Source organism: Ranitomeya imitator, chromosome 4 (assembly GCF_032444005.1).
Source record: "Ranitomeya imitator isolate aRanImi1 chromosome 4, aRanImi1.pri, whole genome shotgun sequence".
NCBI classification, from domain to species: domain Eukaryota; kingdom Metazoa; phylum Chordata; class Amphibia; order Anura; family Dendrobatidae; genus Ranitomeya; species Ranitomeya imitator.
Window position 1 is genome coordinate 681490562 of NC_091285.1, and position 19377 is coordinate 681509938.

The window sequence follows — 19377 nt, forward strand, 5'->3', positions numbered from 1 at the left end:
CATTCAGCATAAAAATCTGATTTTAACCTCAATATAATCTTCCAGGTCACATTTATTTCCAAGTTGTGATATGTATGAAGTCTCACTCCCGGCTCCTCCCTCTTGGCTGCTTCCTTTGCAGAGGTTGGATTATTAACAATGATACCCCGGAATATTCAGGCCTGTTGGTAACTAGTATATAAGCCCCGTGGCCTCGCACCCTGACCCTGGCCTGTGGGACGCTCGGCCCATCACCACCACAAACACGGGCCGATCTCAGCTGTTGGGGGCATGAATACAAACTTATCTACAGAGTAACTGAACAGCGCCCTCGGTGGCGAGTCTCACTAATCCAGGAGATCCCACCATCTTTGTTGGGAATAACACTCATAAATTATTTGCAATTTTCACAATATTTTAATTTCATCCATAGAAAACAAGTACAAAATAAATAATGTTTAATTCCACAACCGACCGGACAGGCGCCATAAAGAAACCTCAAAATTACGAGGTGCCCTGCATGCCTGCGATACATAGGGGGCAGCACTGAGCCCCTATACAGCCATCAGGGGGGCGCAGCGGGCTCCTCTCTCTGCTTTAACAGCTCCAGAGGCATCATGAGGGGGTTTAGGGGGCAGAACCCCAGCTCCCTCCAGTTTGGCTCCTGAGCTTCGCTCGGTGTCTCCTCTTCGCCTGTGTCCTCGGTTTTCAGCGGTGTGGTCAGGAAATTGTAAGTGTCGTAGAGGTAGGAGCCGATCCGCGGAGCATCCAGGTGCTGGAACTCATCCGGGATACAGCGGAGGAGGCGGAGGACGACGGCCGACTCTGAAACGGCACAGACACCAATCACTGAGCGCTACAGAGGCCCCACCCACAGAACCCTCCAATCACAGCCAGCGCTGCAGTTAGTGTGATGCTAGATCAGGACCCCGATGGGAGGGACGGACATAGTGCTCAGGTCCCAAAGGTAGGGACGGATGGGCGTAGTGCTCAGGTTCCAACGGGAGGGACGGACATAGTGCTCAGGTCCCAACGAGAGGGATGGACGGACGTAGTGCTCAGGTCCCAACTGGAGGGACGGACGGGCGTAGTGCTCAGGTCCCAACGGGAGGGAGGGACATAGTGCTCAAGGCCCAACGGGAGGGACGAACATAGTGCTCAGGTCCCAACGGGAGGGACGGATGGACTTAGTGCTCAGGGCCCAACGGGAGGGACGGATGGACTTAGTGCTCAGGGCCCAACGGGAGGGACGGATGGACTTAGTGCTCAGGTCCCAACTGGAGGGACGGACGGGCGTAGTGCTCAGGTCCCAACGGGAGGGAGGGACATAGTGCTCAAGGCCCAACGGGAGGGACGAACATAGTGCTCAGGTCCCAACGGGAGGGACGGATGGACTTAGTGCTCAGGGCCCAACGGGAGGGACGGATGGACTTAGTGCTCAGGGCCCAACGGGAGGGACGGATGGACTTAGTGCTCAGGGCCCAACGGGAGGGACGGATGGACTTAGTGCTCAGGGCCCAACGGGAGGGACGGATGGACTTAGTGCTCAGGGCCCAACGGGAGGGACGGATGGACTTAGTGCTCAGGGCCCAACGGGAGGGACGGATGGACTTAGTGCTCAGGGCCCAACGGGAGGGACGGATGGACTTAGTGCTCAGGGCCCAACGGGAGGGAGGAACATAGTGCTCAGGTCCCAACGGGAGGGACGGATGGACTTAGTGCTCAGGGCCCAACGGGAGGGACGGATGGACTTAGTGCTCAGGTCCCAACTGGAGGGACGGACGGGCGTAGTGCTCAGGTCCCAACGGGAGGGAGGGACATAGTGCTCAAGGCCCAACGGGAGGGACGAACATAGTGCTCAGGGCCCAACGGGAGGGACGGATGGACTTAGTGCTCAAGGCCCAACGGGAGGGAGGAACATAGTGCTCAGGGCCCAACGGGAGGGAGGGACGGACGGACTTAGTGCTCAGGGCCCAACGGGAGGGAGGGAGGGAGGGACAGACGGACTTAGTGCTCAGGGCCCAACGGGAGGGAGGGAGGGACGGACGGACTTAGTGCTCAGGGCCCAACTGGAGGGACGGACGGGCGTAGTGCTCAGGTCCCAACAGGAGGGAGGGACTTAGTGCTCAGGGCCCAACGGGAGGGAGGAACATAGTGCTCAGGGCCCAACGGGAGGGAGGAACATAGTGCTCAGGGCCCAACGGGAGGGAGGAACATAGTGCTCAGGGCCCAACGGGAGGGAGGAACATAGTGCTCAGGGCCCAACGGGAGGGAGGGACGGACGGACTTAGTGCTCAGGGCCCAACGGGAGGGAGGGAGGGACGGACGGACTTAGTGCTCAGGGCCCAACGGGAGGGAGGGAGGGACGGACGGACTTAGTGCTCAGGGCCCAACGGGAGGGAGGGAGGGACGGACGGACTTAGTGCTCAGGGCCCAACGGGAGGGAGGGAGGGACGGACGGACTTAGTGCTCAGGGCCCAACGGGAGGGAGGGAGGGACGGACGGACTTAGTGCTCAGGGCCCAACGGGAGGGAGGGAGGGACGGACGGACTTAGTGCTCAGGGCCCAACGGGAGGGAGGGAGGGACGGACGGACTTAGTGCTCAGGGCCCAACGGGAGGGAGGGAGGGACGGACGGACTTAGTGCTCAGGGCCCAACGGGAGGGAGGGAGGGACGGACGGACTTAGTGCTCAGGGCCCAACGGGAGGGAGGGAGGGACGGACGGACTTAGTGCTCAGGGCCCAACGGGAGGGAGGGAGGGACGGACTTAGTGCTCAGGGCCCAACGGGAGGGAGGGAGGGAGGGACGGACGGACTTAGTGCTCAGGGCCCAACGGGAGGGAGGGAGGGACGGACGGACTTAGTGCTCAGGGCCCAACTGGAGGGACGGACGGGCGTAGTGCTCAGGTCCCAACGGGAGGGAGGGACTTAGTGCTCAAGGCCCAACGGGAGGGACGAACATAGTGCTCAGGGCCCAACGGGAGGGAGGAACATAGTGCTCAGGGCCCAACGGGAGGGAGGAACATAGTGCTCAGGGCCCAACGGGAGGGAGGAACATAGTGCTCAGGGCCCAACGGGAGGGAGGAACATAGTGCTCAGGGCCCAACGGGAGGGAGGAACATAGTGCTCAGGGCCCAACGGGAGGGAGGAACATAGTGCTCAGGGCCCAACGGGAGGGAGGAACATAGTGCTCAGGGCCCAACGGGAGGGAGGAACATAGTGCTCAGGGCCCAACGGGAGGGAGGAACATAGTGCTCAGGGCCCAACGGGAGGGAGGAACATAGTGCTCAGGGCCCAACGGGAGGGAGGAACATAGTGCTCAGGGCCCAACGGGAGGGAGGGAGGGACGGACGGACTTAGTGCTCAGGGCCCAACGGGAGGGAGGGAGGGACGGACGGACTTAGTGCTCAGGGCCCAACGGGAGGGAGGGACGGACGGACGGACTTAGTGCTCAGGGCCCAACGGGAGGGAGGGACGGACGGACGGACTTAGTGCTCAGGGCCCAACGGGAGGGAGGGAGGGACGGACGGACTTAGTGCTCAGGGCCCAACGGGAGGGAGGGACGGACGGACTTAGTGCTCAGGGCCCAACGGGAGGGAGGGAGGGACGGACGGACTTAGTGCTCAGGGCCCAACGGGAGGGAGGGAGGGACGGACGGACTTAGTGCTCAGGGCCCAACGGGAGGGAGGGACGGACGGACGGACTTAGTGCTCAGGGCCCAACGGGAGGGAGGGACGGACGGACGGACTTAGTGCTCAGGGCCCAACGGGAGGGAGGGACGGACGGACTTAGTGCTCAGGGCCCAACGGGAGGGAGGGAGGGACGGACGGACTTAGTGCTCAGGGCCCAACGGGAGGGAGGGAGGGACGGACGGACGGACTTAGTGCTCAGGGCCCAACGGGAGGGAGGGAGGGAGGGACGGACGGACTTAGTGCTCAGGGCCCAACGGGAGGGAGGGAGGGAGGGACGGACGGACTTAGTGCTCAGGGCCCAACGGGAGGGAGGGAGGGAGGGACGGACGGACTTAGTGCTCAGGGCCCAACGGGAGGGAGGGAGGGACGGACGGACGGACTTAGTGCTCAGGGCCCAACGGGAGGGAGGGAGGGACGGACGGACGGACTTAGTGCTCAGGGCCCAACGGGAGGGAGGGAGGGACGGACGGACGGACTTAGTGCTCAGGGCCCAACGGGAGGGAGGGAGGGACGGACGGACGGACTTAGTGCTCAGGGCCCAACGGGAGGGAGGGAGGGACGGACGGACGGACTTAGTGCTCAGGGCCCAACGGGAGGGAGGGAGGGACGGACGGACGGACTTAGTGCTCAGGGCCCAACGGGAGGGAGGGAGGGACGGACGGACGGACTTAGTGCTCAGGGCCCAACGGGAGGGAGGGAGGGACGGACGGACTTAGTGCTCAGGGCCCAACGGGAGGGAGGGAGGGACGGACGGACGGACTTAGTGCTCAGGGCCCAACGGGAGGGAGGGAGGGACGGACGGACGGACTTAGTGCTCAGGGCCCAACGGGAGGGAGGGAGGGACGGACGGACGGACTTAGTGCTCAGGGCCCAACGGGAGGGAGGGAGGGACGGACGGACGGACTTAGTGCTCAGGGCCCAACGGGAGGGAGGGAGGGACGGACGGACTTAGTGCTCAGGGCCCAACGGGAGGGAGGGACGGACGGACGGACTTAGTGCTCAGGGCCCAACGGGAGGGAGGGACGGACGGACGGACTTAGTGCTCAGGGCCCAACGGGAGGGAGGGACGGACGGACGGACTTAGTGCTCAGGGCCCAACGGGAGGGAGGGACGGACGGACGGACTTAGTGCTCAGGGCCCAACGGGAGGGAGGGACGGACGGACTTAGTGCTCAGGGCCCAACGGGAGGGAGGGACGGACGGACGGACGGACTTAGTGCTCAGGGCCCAACGGGAGGGACGGACGGACTTAGTGCTCAGGGCCAAACGGGAGGGAGGGACGGACGGACGGACTTAGTGCTCAGGGCCCAACGGGAGGGAGGGAGGGACGGACGGACTTAGTGCTCAGGGCCCAACGGGAGGGAGGGAGGGACGGACGGACTTAGTGCTCAGGGCCCAACGGGAGGGAGGGAGGGACGGACGGACTTAGTGCTCAGGGCCCAACGGGAGGGAGGGACGGACGGACGGACTTAGTGCTCAGGGCCCAACGGGAGGGAGGGACGGACGGACGGACTTAGTGCTCAGGGCCCAACGGGAGGGAGGGACGGACGGACGGACTTAGTGCTCAGGGCCCAACGGGAGGGAGGGACGGACGGACGGACTTAGTGCTCAGGGCCCAACGGGAGGGAGGGACGGACGGACTTAGTGCTCAGGGCCCAACGGGAGGGAGGGACGGACGGACTTAGTGCTCAGGGCCCAACGGGAGGGAGGGACGGACGGACGGACTTAGTGCTCAGGGCCCAACGGGAGGGAGGGACGGACGGACTTAGTGCTCAGGGCCCAACGGGAGGGAGGGACGGACGGACGGACTTAGTGCTCAGGGCCCAACGGGAGGGAGGGACGGACGGACTTAGTGCTCAGGGCCCAACGGGAGGGAGGGACGGACGGACGGACTTAGTGCTCAGGGCCCAACGGGAGGGAGGGACGGACGGACGGACTTAGTGCTCAGGGCCCAACGGGAGGGAGGGACGGACGGACGGACTTAGTGCTCAGGGCCCAACGGGAGGGAGGGACGGACGGACTTAGTGCTCAGGGCCCAACGGGAGGGAGGGACGGACGGACGGACTTAGTGCTCAGGGCCCAACGGGAGGGACGGACGGACTTAGTGCTCAGGGCCCAACGGGAGGGAGGGACGGACGGACTTAGTGCTCAGGGCCCAACGGGAGGGAGGGACGGACGGACGGACTTAGTGCTCAGGGCCCAAGGTGAGGGAGGGACGGACGGACGGACGGACTTAGTGCTCAGGGCCCAACGGGAGGGAGGGACGGACGGACTTAGTGCTCAGGGCCCAACGGGAGGGAGGGACGGACGGACTTAGTGCTCAGGGCCCAACGGGAGGGAGGGACGGACGGACGGACGGACTTAGTGCTCAGGGCCCAACGGGAGGGAGGGACGGACGGACTTAGTGCTCAGGGCCCAACGGGAGGGAGGGACGGACGGACTTAGTGCTCAGGGCCCAACGGGAGGGAGGGACGGACGGACTTAGTGCTCAGGGCCCAACGGGAGGGAGGGACGGACGGACTTAGTGCTCAGGGCCCAACGGGAGGGAGGGACGGACGGACTTAGTGCTCAGGGCCCAACGGGAGGGAGGGACGGACGGACTTAGTGCTCAGGGCCCAACGGGAGGGAGGGACGGACGGACTTAGTGCTCAGGGCCCAACGGGAGGGAGGGACGGACGGACTTAGTGCTCAGGGCCCAACGGGAGGGAGGGAGGGACGGACGGACTTAGTGCTCAGGGCCCAACGGGAGGGAGGGAGGGACGGACGGACTTAGTGCTCAGGGCCCAACGGGAGGGAGGGAGGGACGGACGGACTTAGTGCTCAGGGCCCAACGGGAGGGAGGGAGGGACGGACGGACTTAGTGCTCAGGGCCCAACGGGAGGGAGGGAGGACGGACGGACTTAGTGCTCAGGGCCCAACGGGAGGGAGGGACGGACGGACGGACTTAGTGCTCAGGGCCCAACGGGAGGGAGGGACGGACGGACGGACTTAGTGCTCAGGGCCCAACGGGAGGGAGGGACGGACGGACTTAGTGCTCAGGGCCCAACGGGAGGGAGGGAGGGACGGACGGACTTAGTGCTCAGGGCCCAACGGGAGGGAGGGACGGACGGACGGACTTAGTGCTCAGGGCCCAACGGGAGGGAGGGACGGACGGACTTAGTGCTAAGGGCTTAACGGGAGGGAGGGACGGACGGACTTAGTGCTCAGGGCCCAACGGGAGGGAGGGACGGACGGACTTAGTGCTCAGGGCCCAACGGGAGGGAGGGACGGACGGACTTAGTGCTCAGGGCCCAACGGGAGGGAGGGACGGACGGACTTAGTGCTCAGGGCCCAACGGGAGGGAGGGAGGGACGGACGGACTTAGTGCTCAGGGCCCAACGGGAGGGAGGGACGGACGGACGGACTTAGTGCTCAGGGCCCAACGGGAGGGAGGGACGGACGGACTTAGTGCTAAGGGCTTAACGGGAGGGAGGGACGGACGGACTTAGTGCTCAGGGCCCAACGGGAGGGAGGGACGGACGGACTTAGTGCTCAGGGCCCAACGGGAGGGAGGGACGGACGGACTTAGTGCTCAGGGCCCAACGGGAGGGGAGGGCCGGACGGACTTAGTGCTCAGGGCCCAACGGGAGGGAGGGACGGACGGACTTAGTGCTCAGGGCCCAACGGGGGGAGGGACGGACGGACTTAGTGCTCAGGGCCCAACGGGAGGGACTGACGGACTTAGTGCTCAGGGCCCAACGGGAGGGACGGACGGACTTAGTGCTCAGGGCCCAACGGGAGGGACGGACGGACTTAGTGCTCAGGGCCCAACGGGAGGGACGGACGGACTTAGTGCTCAGGGCCCAACGGGAGGGACGGACGGACTTAGTGCTCAGGGCCAACGGGAGGGACGGACGGACTTAGTGCCTCAGGGCCCCAACGGGAGGGACGGACGGACTTAGTGCTCAGGGCCCAACGGGAGGGACGGACGGACTTAGTGCTCAGGGCCCAACGGGAGGGACGGACGGACTTAGTGCTCAGGGCCCAACGGGAGGGGACGGACGGACTTAGTGCTCAGGGCCCAACGGGAGGGACGGACGGACTTAGTGCTCAGGGCCCAACAGGAGGGACGGATCGACGTAGTCCTCAGCAAAGCTGCTAATAGGTGGAAACTATTATAAACTTTAACGGACGTTTCAGGAGAACTTGCGGCTGATTCTTCGCCTGCCTCCAGCTCCTCTCCCCCACAGTGTCCGCCTCCAGCTCCTCTCCCCCCAACAGTGTCCGCCTCCAGCTCCTCTCCCGTGTCCGCCTCCAGCTCCTCTCCCCCCAGTGTCCGCCTCCAGCTCCTCTCCCCCTAACAGTGTCCTCCTCCAGCTCCTCTCCCCCCAGTGTCCGCCTCCAGCTCCTCTCCCCCAGTGTCCGCCTCCACCAGCTCCTCTCCCCCACAGTGTCCGCCTCCAGCTCCTCTCCCCCCACAGTGTCCGCCTCCAGCTCTCTCCCCCCACAGTGTCGCCTCCAGCTCCTCTCCCCCCACAGTGTCCGCATCCAGCTCCTCTCCCCCCACAGTGTCCGCCTCCAGCTCTTCTCCCCCCCCCAGTGTCCGCCTCCAGCTCTTCTCCCCCCCACCGTGTCCGCCTCCAGCTCCTCTCCCCCCAGTGTCCTCCTCCAGCTCCTCTCCCCCCAGTGTCCTCCTCCAGCTCTTCTCCCCCCACAGTGTCCGCCTCCAGCTCCTCTCCCCCCACAGTGTCCGCCTCCAGCTCCTCTCCCCCCACAGTGTCCGCCTCCAGCTCCTCTCCCCCCACAGTGTCCTCCTCCAGCTCCTCTCCCCCCAGTGTCCTCCTCCCAGCTCCTCTCCCCCCCAGTGTCCTCCTCCAGCCTCCTCTCCCCCCAGTGTCCTCCTCCAGCTCTTCTCCCCCCACAGTGTCCGCCTCCAGCTCCTCTCCCCCCCACAGTGTCCGCCTCCAGCTCCTCTCCCCCCACAGTGTCCGCCTCCAGCTCCCTCTCCCCCAGTGTCCTCCTCCAGCTCCTCTCCACCCACAGTGTCCCTCCTCCAGCTCCTCTCCCCCCACAGTGTCCGCCTCCAGCTCCTCTCCCCCCACAGTGTCCGCCTCCAGCTCCTCTCCCCCCACAGTGTCCTCCTCCAGCTCCTCTCCACCCAGTGTCCTCCTCCAGCTCCTCTCCCCCCACAGTGTCCGCCTCCAGCTCCTCTCCCCCATAGTGTCCGCCTCCAGCTCCTCTCCCCCCCACAGTGTCCTCCTCCAGCTCCTCTCCCCCCACAGTGTCCTCCTCCAGCTCCTCTCCCCCCACAGTGTCCGCCTCCAGCTCCTCTCCCCCCCACAGTGTCCGCCTCCAGCTCCTCTCCCCCCATTTTCACATGACAGAGTATAAGAAGCAGATCTCCCTGATGAGATAGATTATAAAGTTGCTTACTTTCATGTGTACTACTGATTTACAAAATAAAAATTAAAACGACATTTTACTCTTTAAAACGCAGCTTCGGGTGTCAGTAGAGTACAAAGCAACACATGGAGATATCTTCGGGGTACATCTGTCTTTCTGATCGCTTTTTCCTCCTTTTGGTTTGGAGGTGTGGGGGGTGGGGGGGGGGGGGGGGGGGGGGGAGGGGGCGAATGATCCAAAAAACAGCTGCCTACACCGAGGAACATCACTGGTAGCCCTCCAGCTGCCATGACAAGCTATCAGCACCCTTGGGGTCACTTTGTGGGGGCATAGAGGGCCTTACCAGCTTCTGAGGAGTTTAAACGGAATGAATCGGTGTTATCTGCAGCCTGGCTATGGCAGCATAAACATCATCGTTATATACATGCACTCACCCTGCAGGGAATTATGGGAGGAAACAAAAATAAACATTGGACAAAATGTTGCATAAATCCCCACACCCCTCGGAGACTACATACCAAACTCAGACAGCTTCGGAGCGTCTCTCCCCTCACAGCTTTTGATAGATAGATATAAATATTCTCAAAGTCTAAACTGCTCCAGCCATCATGAAGACCATATTTAGTTGGCTCCTCCCCCGAAGAGCTTGGCTCCGCCTCTGAGGATTCTTTGTGCTGAAGGTTCTGCCCATGAGGTGCGACCGTGTGACCAGAGACTGCTGGAGGCTCCTTACAGGGGATGGAGTGATGGAGAGTCACAGGTTCTGTCGAGGCTATGGTCAGCATCTACACAGAAGGTTCAGAAATTGGTCACTAACATATAGTCATTTGTAAAAGTTTATGCACCTCCGCTCCCAAAATGACCTCTTTATAACCTAATAACATGACAGAGATAAAAAAAATTTTCAAAAAATAATTTTAAAGTCACCACTTTTGCGACTTTTGTCTTAGGAGTGTAACAAGTGATCGGGTGCCAACTATTTTGCACAAAACAATTTTGTGTTTTCTGGGTTCCATAATGACAAATTCAGGAAATACACAGAAACGAAGCATCAGTATCTGCAGAAGTTATCGGTCATTTGACAAGGGGTGCCTAAACTTTTGCAAAAAAAAAAAGTTACTTAGTGATAACATTTACCTGTGAAAAAGCCGCGGACATTGCTTCTTCTGTTGTGCTGCAAATCCGGCTCACCAGGTCCGTCCAGATCTGTCCGCGAAAAGAAGAAAATGATCAGAATCTCCGTCCATTGTACTGAGCGCGCGTCGAGGGTTCTAAAAGAAAAACTGCTAAAAACAACAACAAAAACAAAAGCGCGGACAATTTTAATCACATTTTTGGAGGCGACCGTCGCCCTCACCCGGTCCCAGCTTCCACTGCAGCTCATTGGCGGAACCAGACTGCGCACTAGCATGGGGGACGCGTCAATTTAGGGGTGCGCCCATGACATAATCGTGGGTCACCATGCCAGCTTTGGTCCGTTGCTGTACACAGCACGAGCGATCAGATGATCGCAACTTCAGTCCCCTAAGGGGACTAACAAAGACAGTGAAAAGTAAAAAAAAAAAATAAAGATTAAAAAATACACACGTGATCTCGCCACGTTTAGAAAAGTCCAATCAAAATATAAAAATAAATCTGAACAGTAAAATATCGCACACAAAAAAAAAAAAAAATGTAAAAAAAAAAAAATTAAAATTAAAAGAACGCCAAAATTACGGGTTTTTTGGTCACTTTAATACCACGAAAAATTCTGTAGCGAGCGATCACAACGTCACCTCCATCCGAAAATAGTACCAATAAATACACCGTCTCGCCCTGCAAAAAGTGACCCGTCACACAGCTCCAGCAGTCGAAAAACTAAAATCATTACAAAGGCTAATTAAAAATAAGGAGACAACCCAAACATGTTTTTTTTTCGAAGTTCAGATTTTTTTTTTCCCACCAGTAAAATAAAAAAAAACAAAACAAAACTGGACATGTTGGGTATCTCCGTAATCGTACTGACGGCCAGAATAATACAGTGAGGTCATCGTTACCGCAAAGTGTACACCGTCATTATAATTTCCCAAAAAACAGTCAGATTTGCGTTTTTTTTCTCAATTTCTTCCCGCTTGGAATTTTTTTTTATTTTTTCACCCTCTCACGTGGAGTCATTCAAAAGTACAACTCGCCCCACACAAAACAAGCCCCGATATGTCTATGTGGACAGAAAAAAAAAGTTATGGCTCTGGAATGAAGGGGAGGAAACAACAACAACAAAAAAAAACTAAATTGGCTGCGTCGTGAAGGGGTTAAAGAAGCTAATCAGCAGCGATTAGAGCTGGCTCGGGTCACTGCTGTTAGAGGCTGGTGCCGGCTGTATGACACAGCCAGTGCCTGCCCTGTATGCAATGACCTCTGCTCCTACCCCAGGTCATGGAGGAGAAAGGCTCACATACAGAATAGGGAATCTGCCATCTTGTAACAAGATATATCTAAAATATGGTGGCGCAAAGTATCAAGCTCAATAACCCTGCAGCGACACCAACAAACATCCACCTACTGTTTGTAAAAAGAAAAATGTATATCAACTTGGTATATATCAAAATATGTACCGGTACGCGCTGGGTAATAGCAAAGAGTCCACTGATAGGATGTGAGAGAATTAAATAGGACACGGAACTAAATATACAATAAAATATCCTAAAGTAGCTGAAAAACACCAAAATTATATATAATTCCCTGCGGTAGAAAAAAAAACCCTGGGGGTGTGGAGGACCTCCTCGGGGGAGGGAAGAAACATACCTGGGGGGTGTGGAGGACCTCCTCGGGGGAGGGAAGAAACATTCCTGGGGTGGGGAACCATACCTGGGGAGAGGGAAGAAACATACCTGGGGGGGGTGTGGAGGACCTCCTTGGGGGAGGGAAGAAACATACCTGGGGGGTGTGGAGGACCTCCTCGGGGGAGGGAAGAAACATACCTGGGGGGTGTGGAGGACCTCCTCGGGGGAGGGAAGAAACATTCCTGGGGTGGGGAACCATACCTGGGGAGAGGGAAGAAACATACCTGGGGGGGGTGTGGAGGACCTCCTTGGGGGAGGGAAGAAACATACCTGGGGGGTGTGGAGGACCTCCTCGGGGGAGGGAAGAAACGTACCTGGGGTGGGGAACCGTACCTGGGGTGGGGAACCGTACCTGGGGTGGGGAACCGTACCTGGGGTGGGGAACCGTACCTGGGGTGGGGAACCGTACCTGGGGTGGGGAACCGTACCTGGGGTGGGGAACCGTACCTGGGGTGGGGAACCGTACCTGGGGTGGGGAACCGTACCTGGGGTGGGGAAGAAACATACCTGGGGGGTGTGGAGGACCTCCTTGGGGGAGGGAATAAACATACCAGGGGGGTGTGGAGGACCTCCTTGGGGGAGGGAATAAACATACCAGGGGGGTGTGGAGGACCTCCTCGGGGGAGGGAAGAAACATACCAGGGGGGTGTGGAGGACCTCCTCGGGGGAGGGAAGAAACGTACCTGGAGTGGGGAACCGTACCTGGGGTGGGGAACCGTACCTGGGGTGGGGAACCGTACTTGGGGGAGGTAAGAAACATACCTGGGGGGTGTGGAGCCCCTCCTCGGGGGAGGGAAGAAACATACCTGGGGTGGGGAACTGTACCTGGGGGTGGGGAACTGTACCTGGGGGGGGGGGGGGGAGGAAGAAACATACCTGGGGGGTGTGGAGCCCCTCCTCGGGAATAGAAGAAACATACCTGGAGTGGGGAACCATACCTCGGGGGAGGGAAGAAACATACCTGGGGGGTGTGGAGCCCCTCCTCAGGGGAGGGAAGAAACATACCTGGGGTGGGGAACCATACCTGGGGGGTGTGGAGCCCATCCTTAGGGACGGGAACATACTTGGGGAAGAGGAGCCCCATCCTCAGAGGAGGGAAAGAAACATGTTTGGGGGTATGTGGAGCCCATCCTTGGGAGAGGAAACATACTTGGGGACATCCTCATGGGAGAAAAGGAAACATATCGGTGAGGGAGGTGGAGCCCATCCTCATGGGAGGGAAAGAAACATATCGGGGAGGGAGGTGGAGCCCATCCTCATGGGAGGGAAAGAAACATATCGGGGGTGGTAGGTGGAGCCCATCCTCAGAGACGGGAACATACTTGGGGGTGTGGAGCCCATCCTCAGGGGAGGGAAAGAAACATACCTGGGGTGGTAGGTGGAGCCCATCCTCAGAGACGGGAACATACTTGGGGGTGTGGAGCCCATCCTCAGGGGAGGGAAGAGCCCATAGTGCTGGGTGGCCCCCGTCACTCAGCGGAGGCTGTTACCAGTGGCCAGGCCTGGGATAACTTTACATTTACCTCAATGGGCGCCGGATCCCGAATCCATCGGAGCTTCTTCAGATGAACCATCTTCCCGTACTCCGTCTGTATCGCCTCTCGAGCAGCTCGACTGCGCAGCCAAGAAAAGTAGGACGCCACCTGAAATATCACAAGAACGAGTCACACGTCACTCCAGTCCGACTCCTAGACTCCGCCCCAGCCTGAGAGAGGGAGGAGCCAATACCAGGCCACGCCCCCTAAACAAACGATCTCGCTGCCTCGGTTGTGAGGCGCCAATAAGGGTCTGTGCTCACTAACCGAGCGGAGACCGTGAAAAAGGCGCCGGCTCACGGTCTGGAGCACAGACATCTTCTTTTAGATAATTAACCACTGTGTCCAGCCAATGTGATATTTTTCATTTTTGTTCCTCCACCTCATTTTTTTCAGTAGCCATAACTTTATCATTTTCCCATCACTGCGGCCTTATGACGGCTTGTTTTTTTTTTCTTCGGGGGGGGGGGGATGAAACAAGTTTTAGCTCAGAACGGCTCCATTCGTTTTACTGTATAATCTACTGAAAGACGGGAAACATTTCCATATGGGGAGAAAGGAAAAAAAAACTCCACCGTTGTTTTTTGGCTTCATCGTACGGAGCTATAGCCCCGATTCAACAGATCAGGGACACAAAAAAAAAAAATGGACTCAACCTATATATATAAAAACGAGTGTATGTGTGTGTATATCGACGATGATGTCATAATGGTTGCCATGGCGACGATGATGTCATAATAGGTTGCCATGGTGATGATGAGGTCATTGACGTCTTAATGGTTGCCATGGCGACGATGACAAAGGTTGCCATGGTGAAGATGATCTCATAATGGCTGCCATGGTGACGATGATGTCATAATGGTTGCCATGGCGAAGATGATGTCATAATGGTTATATGGGAACGGAACTATGGGATGGAGGATGTGTATGATGGGAATATGGGCACGGTACTATGGGATGGAGGATGTGTATGATGGGAATATGGGCACGGGACTATGGGATGGAGGATGTGTATGATGGGTATATGGGCACAGTACTATGGGATGGAGGATGTGTATGATGGGAATATGGGCACGGTACTATGGGATGGAGGATGTGTATGATGGGAATATGGGCACGGGACTATGGGATGGAGGATGTGTATGATGGGTATATGGGCACAGTACTATGGGATGGAGGATGTGTATGATGGGAATATGGGCACGGTACTATGGGATGGAGGATGTGTATGATGGGAATATGGGCACGGTACTATGGGATGGAGGATGTGTATGATGGGAATATGGGCACGGTACTATGGGATGGAGGATGTGTATGATGGGTTATGGGCACGGTACTATGGGATGGAGGATGTGTATGATGGGTATATGGGCACAGTACTATGGGATGGAGGATGTGTATGATGGGTATATGGGCACGGTACTATGGGATGGAGGATGTGTATGATGGGTATATGGGCACAGTACTATGGGATGGAGGATGTGTATGAATATGGGCACGGTACTATGGGATGGAGGATGTGTATGATGGGAATATGGGCACGGTACTATGGGATGGAGGATGTGTATGATGGGTATATGGGCACGGTACTATGGGATGGAGGATGTGTATGATGGGTATATGGGCACGGTACTATGGGATGGAGGATGTGTATGATGGGTATATGGGCACGGTACTATGGGATGGAGGATGTGTGATGGGTATATGGGCACGGTACTATGGGATGGAGGATGTGTATGATGGGAATATGGGCACAGTACTATGGGATGGAGGATGTGTATGATGGGTATATGGGCACGGTACTATGGGATGGAGGATGTGTATGATGGGTATATGGGCACGGTACTATGGGATGGAGGATGTGTATGATGGGTATATGGGCACGGTACTATGGGATGGAGGATGTGTATGATGGGTATATGGGCACGGTACTATGGGATGGAGGATGTGTATGATGGGAATATGGGCACAGTACTATGGGATGGAGGATGTGTATGATGGGTTTATGGGCACGGTACTATGGGATGGAGGATGTGTATGATGGGTATATGGGCACAGTACTATGGGATGGAGGATGTGTATGATGGGAATATGGGCACGGTACTATGGGATGGAGGATAATCATTATAATTTGTTACAACTAACCACAGTTCATTACTATGCCCGGGCAACGCCGGGCTCTTCAGCTAGTGTGTATATATATATATATACAGCTGTGTGTGTGTGTGTCAGCCACGCCCACTCCACACAGCAACCAATCACTAAGCATCTTTCTTTTCAACAGAGCTGTTTAAAAGATGAAAGCTGAGCTGTGATTGGTTGCTATGAGCAGTTGTGGTAACTGAGGCCTATTATTCTTATCGTCCTTCTGTAAAGCTGGAAATAACACAATTTATTCCTGTGCGGACACAGACCACCCTCTGACACAGACTGCAGGGGCCCAGAATCAGGAGCTTCTCTTTGTCTGGCATGACGCATCTCATTAACTTAAAAATGCAAACACAGATTAAGAAAAGAAACACAAGACAGATTTCTCCAACCCTGGAATCATTTTAATTGGTGCAACAGCTCCACCCTGACAATGTTGGCTGACGGGATGATGTGGGATATTAGGGGTAGTAGTCCGGTGGCTCTGACGGGATGATGTGGGATATTAGGGGTAGTAGTCCGGTGGCTCTGGCTGATGGGATGATGTGGGATATTAGGGGTAGTAGTCCGGTGGCTCTGACGGGATGATGTGGGATATTAGGGGTAGTAGTCCGGTGGCTCTGGCTGATGGGATGATGTGGGATATTAGGGGTAGTAGTCCAGTGGCTCGGGCTGACGTGGGATATTAGGGGTAGTAGTCCGGTGGCTCTGACTGACGGGATGATGTGGGATATTAGGGGTAGTAGTCCGGTGGCTCTGGCTGATGGGATGATGTGGGATATTAGGGGTAGTAGTCCGGTGGCTCTGACAGGATGATGTGGGATATTAGGGGTAGTAGTCCGGTGGCTCCGACTGACTGGATGATGTGGGATATTAGGGGTAGTAGTCCGGTGGCTCTGACAGGATGATGTGGGATATTAGGGGTAGTAGTCCGGTGGCTCTGGCTGATGGGATGATGTGGGATATTAGGGGTAGTAGTCCGGTGGCTCTGACAGGATGATGTGGGATATTAGGGGTAGTAGTCCGGTGGCTCTGGCTGACTGGATGATGTGGGATATTAGGGGTAGTAGTCCGGTGGCTCTGGCTGATGGGATGATGTGGGATATTAGGGGTAGTAGTCCGGTGGCTCTGACTGACTGGATGATGTGGGATATTAGGGGTAGTAGTCCGGTGGCTCTGGCTGACGGGATGATGTGGGATATTAGGGGTAGTAGTCCGGTGGCTCGGGCTGATGTGGGATATTAGGGGTAGAAGTCCGGTGGCTCTGGCTGACGGGATGATGTGGGATATTAGGGGTAGTAGTCCGGTGGCTTTGGCTGACGTGGGATATTTGGAGTAGTAGTCTGATGGCTCTGGCTGACTGGATGATGTGGGATATTAGGGGTAGTAGTCCGGTGGCTCTGGCTGACTGGATGATGTGGGATATTAGGGGTAGTAGTCCGGTGGCTCTGGCTGACGGGATGATGTGGGATATTAGGGGTAGTAGTCCGGTGGCTTTGGCTGACGTGGGATATTTGGAGTAGTAGTCTGATGGCTCTGGCTGACTGGATGATGTGGGATATTAGGGATAGTAGTCCGGTGGCTCGGGCTGACAGGATGATGTGGGAAATTAGGGGTAGTAGTCCGGTGGCTCTGGCTGTCGGGATGATGTGGGATATTTGGGGTAGTAGTCCGGTGGCTCTGGCTGACAGGATGATGTGGGAAATTAGGGGTAGTAGTCCGGTGGCTCTGGCTGTCGGGATGATGTGGGATATTTGGGGTAGTAGTCCGGTGGCTCTGGCTGACAGGATGATGTGGGAAATTAGGGGTAGTAGTCCGGTGGCTCTGGCTGTCGGGATGATGTGGGATATTTGGGGTAGTAGTCCGGTGGCTCTGACTGACGGGAGGATGTGGGATATTAGGGGTAGTAGTCCGGTGGCTCGGGCTGACAGGATGATGTGGGAAATTAGGGGTAGTAGTCCGGTGGCTCTGGCTGTCGGGATGATGTGGGATATTAGGGGTAGTAGTCCGGTGGCTCTGGCTGACAGGATGATGTGGGAAATTAGGGGTAGTAGTCCGGTGGCTCTGGCTGTCGGGATGATGTGGGATATTTGGGGTAGTAGTCCGGTGGCTCTGACTGACGGGAGGATGTGGGATATTAGGGGTAGTAGTCCGGTGGCTCTGGCTGACAGGATGATGTGGGAAATTAGGGGTAGTAGTCCGGTGGCTCTGGCTGTCGGGATGATGTGGGATATTAGGGGTAGTAGTCCGGTGGCTCTGGCTGACAGGATGATGTGGGAAATTAGGGGTAGTAGTCCGGTGGCTCTGGCTGTCGGGATGATGTGGGATATTAGGGGTAGTAGTCCGGTGGCTCTGGCTGACAGGATCATGTGGGAAATTAGGGGTAGTAGTCTGGTGGCTCTGGCTGACGGGATGATGTGGGATATTAGGGGTAGTAGTCCGGTGGCTCTGACTGACGGGAGGATGTGGGATATTAGGGGTAGTAGTCCGGTGGCTCGGGCTGACAGGATGATGTGGGAAATTAGGGGTAGTAGTCCGGTGGCTCTGGCTGTCGGGATGATGTGGGATATTTGGGGTAGTAGTCCGGTGGCTCTGGCTGACAGGATCATGTGGGATATTAGGGGTAGTAGTCCGGTGGCTCTGGCTGACGGGATGATATGGGATATTAGGGTGAGTGTGGCTATGCGGCGTGGGTGGGGGGATATATATCATCCCCCACCCTCTGTGTGACCTGCGCCATCGCCCCCTGTGTGGTGCAGACACAGCTCCACGGCTCACGTCATGTATATGGGGGGTCCCGAGACCCTGACCTAGTGTTGCTCTCGGCCCCCCGCCTCTTGCTGACCACTTACCTCCCCATCACTCCGTCCGTCCACAGTGACCCGGGGGGCTTTCTCGCTGACCTGCTCCTTCAGACCCCTGAGCAGCTCCTTCTTCTCCCTGGTGGTCCACACCAGCTGCTGGCTGCTCTGTGGCGTCAGATAGCGGCGGGGCGTGGCGCGTATGCGGACCGGAGGCTTCATCGTGCCTGGCCTGCGGTGGGGAGCGGTATTACGTTACGGGACGTTATAACGAGCGGCTTGTGAAATGAACGCTGCACACAGACGGTGAGGAGGAAGGATGGCTGCCGAGTACTCATCATCACCAGTATCCAGGAAAGCTGGGTGACAACTAATATGGTGCCCAGCACAGCTCCCAGGGGTTGTCACCCAGCTTTCCCTATGTGCTCAGGATACTCTGCAGATACCAGGAGAGCTGGGTGACAACCAATATGGTGCCCAGCACGGGTCCCAGGGGATGTCACCCAGCTTTCCCAGTCTCTTATGTGCTCAGGATACTCTGCAGATACTGGGAAAGCTGGGTGACACCCAATATGGTGCCCAGCACAGGTCCCAGGGGTTGTCACCCAGCTTTCCTAGTCCCCTATGTGCTCAGGATACTCTGCAGATACTGGGAAAGCTGGGTGACCGTGCACAATACAATCTGACATCTGTAACTCTTTTGTACACGCTGCAAGAGAACTACAAGTCACAGCATGCCCGACTGCTGCTCGCCGCACACAGCCCATACACACGAGCTCTGCAGTCTCCTCACCTCGGCAGCTCGTGATTGATTCCTCTGTGTGCAGCAGTTTTTCTCGCGGGATCTGAGGTCTTGCTTCCTGCCGAGCCCCCGTACGGTGACGTCACAGAAAGGGCAGCGAGGCCAGCCGGGACTGAGGGCGGAAGTGGATTACATTTCCGTTTTCTTGTAATAAATTTGAGGATTTTTATTTAAAAAAAAAAAAAGGTGAAATAAAGTGACACAGAAAGGAAAAGTGA

General features: G+C 57.3%; 1 protein-coding gene across 1 annotated transcript; it reads right to left on the reverse strand.

Annotated features, from left to right (window-relative positions):
• Nucleotides 1–373: 373 nt before the first annotated feature.
• On the reverse strand, nt 374–19344 carry SNAPC2 (small nuclear RNA activating complex polypeptide 2). The gene is given in 7 exon segments (XM_069767390.1): nt 374–804; nt 9570–9590; nt 9593–9836; nt 10189–10257; nt 13397–13516; nt 18409–18589; nt 19151–19344. Coding segments are annotated over 6 exon segments (885 nt in total). The 5' UTR covers nt 18580–18589; nt 19151–19344; the 3' UTR covers nt 374–544.
• Between the last annotated feature and the right edge of the window lie 33 nt (nt 19345–19377).